The 4,185-nt window shown below is 48.6% G+C and overlaps 1 protein-coding gene across 1 annotated transcript in view; it reads right to left on the reverse strand.

The window, feature by feature from the left end:
* Positions 1 to 573: 573 nt before the first annotated feature.
* Positions 574 to 4,185, reverse strand: part of LOC114923716 (CLK4-associating serine/arginine rich protein-like) — a 5,278-nt gene continuing 1,666 nt past the window's right edge. The window contains exons 3-5 of the mRNA XM_029287051.1: positions 3,490 to 3,591; positions 2,939 to 3,018; positions 574 to 662 (exon numbers count right to left, since the gene is read on the reverse strand). Coding sequence (XP_029142884.1) covers positions 574 to 662; positions 2,939 to 3,018; positions 3,490 to 3,591 — 271 coding nt within the window. The remainder of the gene's footprint in view (positions 663 to 2,938; positions 3,019 to 3,489; positions 3,592 to 4,185) is intronic.

A 4,185-nucleotide genomic window follows, 5' to 3' on the forward strand; every position in this document is an offset into this window, starting at 1 on the left:
CAACTAGGGAACATCATCAATGCTAGAAGGGAGGAGGAGGAGGAGGAGGAGGAGGAGGAGGAGGAGACGACAACTATGGTGTCCTTTGTGCTCTCTGAGCTTGGTGGTTTTCTTGCAGACGTTTCATGACCCAACTAGGTAACCTCATCAGTGTTAGAAAGGAGTGGGGTTTGTGGAGGGGAGGAAAAGGACAAAGAGAAGAAAAGAAGGAAGTCGGAGAATATAGACAAACATGATGATGATGAGGAGGAGGAGGAGGAGGAGGAGGAGGAGGGTATAGACAAGCAGGGGAAGAAGAAAGAGAAGGATAAAGAGAAGGTCTGTGGGGGGTTCTTGGTACTCTCTGAACTTAATTTGTTTCCTGCAGAATTTCATGACCAGACTACAAAACTCCATCAGTGCTAGAAGTGGGAGGGAATTGCTCTTTTTTCATAAATCCTATTCAGCACTGATGATGCTCTTTCGTTGGGTCACGAAAAGTCTGCAAGAAAACATCCAAGCTCAGAGAGCACCAAGGATCCCACAGTCACGGATCACACCTAACGTGTCCGAAGATGGCCCAGCTGACTGTACTCACTTCTTTTTCTCATCCTCATTGGGCTTCTGGAGTCCTCCATACAGCTCGTCGATGTAGATCTGATACAGGCACTGCTCTTCCGAGACTGTAAAGCAGGGACGGAGACAAGGCAGGTGAGATCCCCACCAAGCCAGCCCCTTTGCAGCCAAACGAGGTGGGCTTCAGGTACAAGGCAGATCTGTTTCTCCTCTGCTATCCCACCCATCCAGGCACAACTGGAGAAAGCCAACTCAGTAGAAGACAGCTGTCGTGCCTGAATCTGAGGAGGAAATGGAGCTGGAACAGGACCCTATGGAGGCCGAGGGAGAGATGTCTGTGGCTTCAGAGGACTGTGGGGAAGAGCAGGCCGAGGCAGGCCAGAGCCCTTCAGGATTGGGACAGGGGAGACAGAATCCAGGTGATGAGCAAGGCCCACCCCCTCCTGATCCTAGAGCACGGAGAGTGGAGAGAAGGAGGGAACAACGCAGGCAGGCTCAACTACTCAGGAGGAGAGCGTCCTGCCCCTCTCCACAAGGCACACCTGGAGACTGAGATTTAAGGAGACGCTGTGGGGAGGGGCATTTGTCCGCTGATTCCTTGGAATGTCGTGTATTGTTGCTCTTGTTCTGCGCCTTGTTTGGAAACCTTGACTATCGGACTGTATTTCGGATTCTCTTTTGGAAACTGCTCCGTCAAGCTCGGATTCAAATGGACTCGTTAAGTTTATGTTTTCTTCCTTGTTGTCTCTACGGCACTGTTTCTCAACCTTGACAATTTTAAGGCACGTGGACTTCAACTCCCAGAATTCCACAGCCAGCAACGCTGGGAGTTGAAGTCCACATGCCTTAAAATTGTCAAGGTTGAGAAACACTGCTCTACGGCCTTGCGTACTTTCTCATGCTAATCAGCCTCTATTTGAACCTACTTTCAACCAGAGTCGGCTGAAGGGATGTGTGTGTGTGATCTTTTGTTGGAGGCATGCCAGCAAACGTGGGAGCATTTGGGGAAAATTGGGAGCAATAAAAGAACTGTTTGAATGGCCAGCTGACTGCACTGCCTCTGTGCTGTGCCCTGGGTCATCACAACAGCTATGATGAATGACCCTGAAGCACCAATTCAAAGACTTGTGGGTGACGGTGTTAGTCCTATTCCCAAATAGGATGATTCATCTTTACAGACAGCTGCTCTGCAGTGAGTGTGATTAGGCTGCTGCCCTGCTCACCCAAAACAGAGGGCAGCCCCTCGTCAACCCTCTGACCGTAGAAGAAAACCAAAATTAAGCAAGGTCAAACCCACTTGTGTCTATGGAGATCCTCGACCATCCAGGTCATCGTCGTCCCAAAGGTGCTTTTTTCCAAAAGGCAACTGGACTTTCTTGGGCTTGTTGTTTTTTTTCTTGAAAACATTTTGCTTCTCATCCAAGAAGCTCCTTCAGTTCAGAACAGCAGAAGCGTCTTGGATAAAAAGCGAAACGTTTCAGTTGCCTTTTGGAAAAGCACCTTGTGGGTCAGACCTGGTTAGTAACTAGATGAGAGGCTGCAACAAAATGCCAGGGTTCTAGACAGACTGAGGAATTTAAAAAAATGTCCTAGGACAGGGGTGGGAACCTTGGCTCTTTTATGACCTGTGGACTTCAACTCCCAGAATTCCTGAGCCAGCCATGCTGGGGGGAAAGGGAGAGGTTTCCATGCTGAGCCATGCTGGCTCAGGAATTCTGGGAGTTGAAGTCCACCAGTCATAAAAGAGCCAAGGTTGCCCACCCCTGGCCTAGTAAAACGTGATGGCAGATTATTTCTGTGCTATAGTCAAGAAAATGAGTTTTATCAAGTCTATAAAGTCATCAGGATTTGAAGTTCACAAAGAAGAGGGAGTCAAGCTCTTCTCCAAAGCGCCTGAAGGCAGGACAAGAAGCAACGGATGGAAACTAATCAAGGAGAGAAGCAACCTAGAACTAAGGAGAAACTTCCTGACAGTGAGAACAATTAACCAGTGGAACTACCTGCCTCTAGAAGCGGTGAATGCTCCAACACTGGAAGTTTTTAAGAAGAGACTGGACAGCCATTTGTCTGAAATGGTGTAGGGTTTCCTGCCTGAGCAGGGGGTTGGACTAGATGGCCTCCAAGGTCCCTTCCAACATTATTATTATTATTGTTGTTGTTGTTGCAAGTTGAGATCTACCTGCAATCCCTTCCCTCATTCTGGCTGACTCCAGAATGAACCCAATGAATTAAGTCATTGAAAATCTAGGTGTTGGCTTGATGAGCAAGTCTGAGAACAAGGAGAAGCGCACGCACACATACACACACACACACACACACACACACACCGTTCCTTAAACCTCTGTGCTCTACAGCAAGGCAAGAAAAATGGAGGAGAACTTACTGCCAGCGAAATCGTTCTGCACAAGTCCTCTGTATCTTTCATAGTTGCATTTCCTTTCGTCAGACTCCTGCTCGGGGGAGCTAGGGGCGTAAGAGGAAGGGGCCAGAATTAAAATTCTAAGCAGGCAAAATCGGGCGAGAAACTCTTACACAAAGACTTGCAGAACAGATCCACCTTGGGCTGCTCCCCCAGCCCCCCAGTTCTGAAAAATCACGGCATGAAGAAACTCCCCGTGTTAACCTAAGCCTTTTCTCCCCCCCCCCCAAAAAAAACCCAGGCCAAGTTATTTTATCCCAGCTGGGTTCCCACATCACATTAGCCTCTATGGGATGTGCCAGCCAAAACGACTGCAGTTTTGTGCTTGGGCCTATCGCCTGAAGGCACATAACAATTTATTTGCCCAGCCACAATTTCAAGGAATCCATCAGCCAGGTTATAGAGGGACTTATTCCTTCCCAATGGAAGTATCTCCGAAGCCAAACCTCCAATGGAAGCAAGGAGATGTACATTCCAGCATCAGAGATGGGGGGGGGGGGGAACAAATGCCTTACATTGGATTCAGCAGGGGCGGAGTATACATGGGGATGTAATCCAGGTGGGCCCGTACATCGAACCGGTCAATCATGTTGTTGGTATCCCCCTGCCAAGGCATCCTGTATGGACACAACACCAAAGGGTAGGGTCCCAATTAAAAAAACACAACGCTCAGTGCTTACTGTACACAGGACAGCCCCCCCACCCTTTCAGCTGGTAAATCTCCACTTTCTCTCTGTTCCTGCAGGGCAACGTTTCCCAACTGTGCCAATGTCCAGGGGGTGTGGACTTCAACCCCCAGAATTCTCCTCAATGTTGGGGAATTCTGGGGGTTGAAGTCCGCAGACAGGTAGTCCTCTACTTAGGACCACAACTGAGCCCCAAATTTCTGTTGCTAAACGAGACAACTATTCAGTGAGATTTGCCCCATGTTACGATTTTTCTTGCCGCAGTTGTGAAGTTAGTAACCCATAAGAAAGCGAATTGCAAGTCTTAACTCTGCTGTACGAGCAGGGAAGTGTCTCAATGAGCTTCTTGAAAATATTATCTGTCTGTTGTGGATGGTGTATCCACAGTAGAGTTTGTGTTACCTTCCATCAAGGTTACCCTCCTTATTCGCCTCAAGAGTGTTTCTAACCTAGGCAGTGTTGTGATTCCTCGCCAGCCAGCTGAGTCTGGGGAATCAGAGGAAGAGGAGGAGGAGGGGCCTGGAG

This window comes from Protobothrops mucrosquamatus, unplaced genomic scaffold (genome assembly GCF_001527695.2).
Source record: "Protobothrops mucrosquamatus isolate PMUCROS unplaced genomic scaffold, P.Mucros_1.0 scaffold8816, whole genome shotgun sequence".
NCBI lineage: Eukaryota > Metazoa > Chordata > Lepidosauria > Squamata > Viperidae > Protobothrops > Protobothrops mucrosquamatus.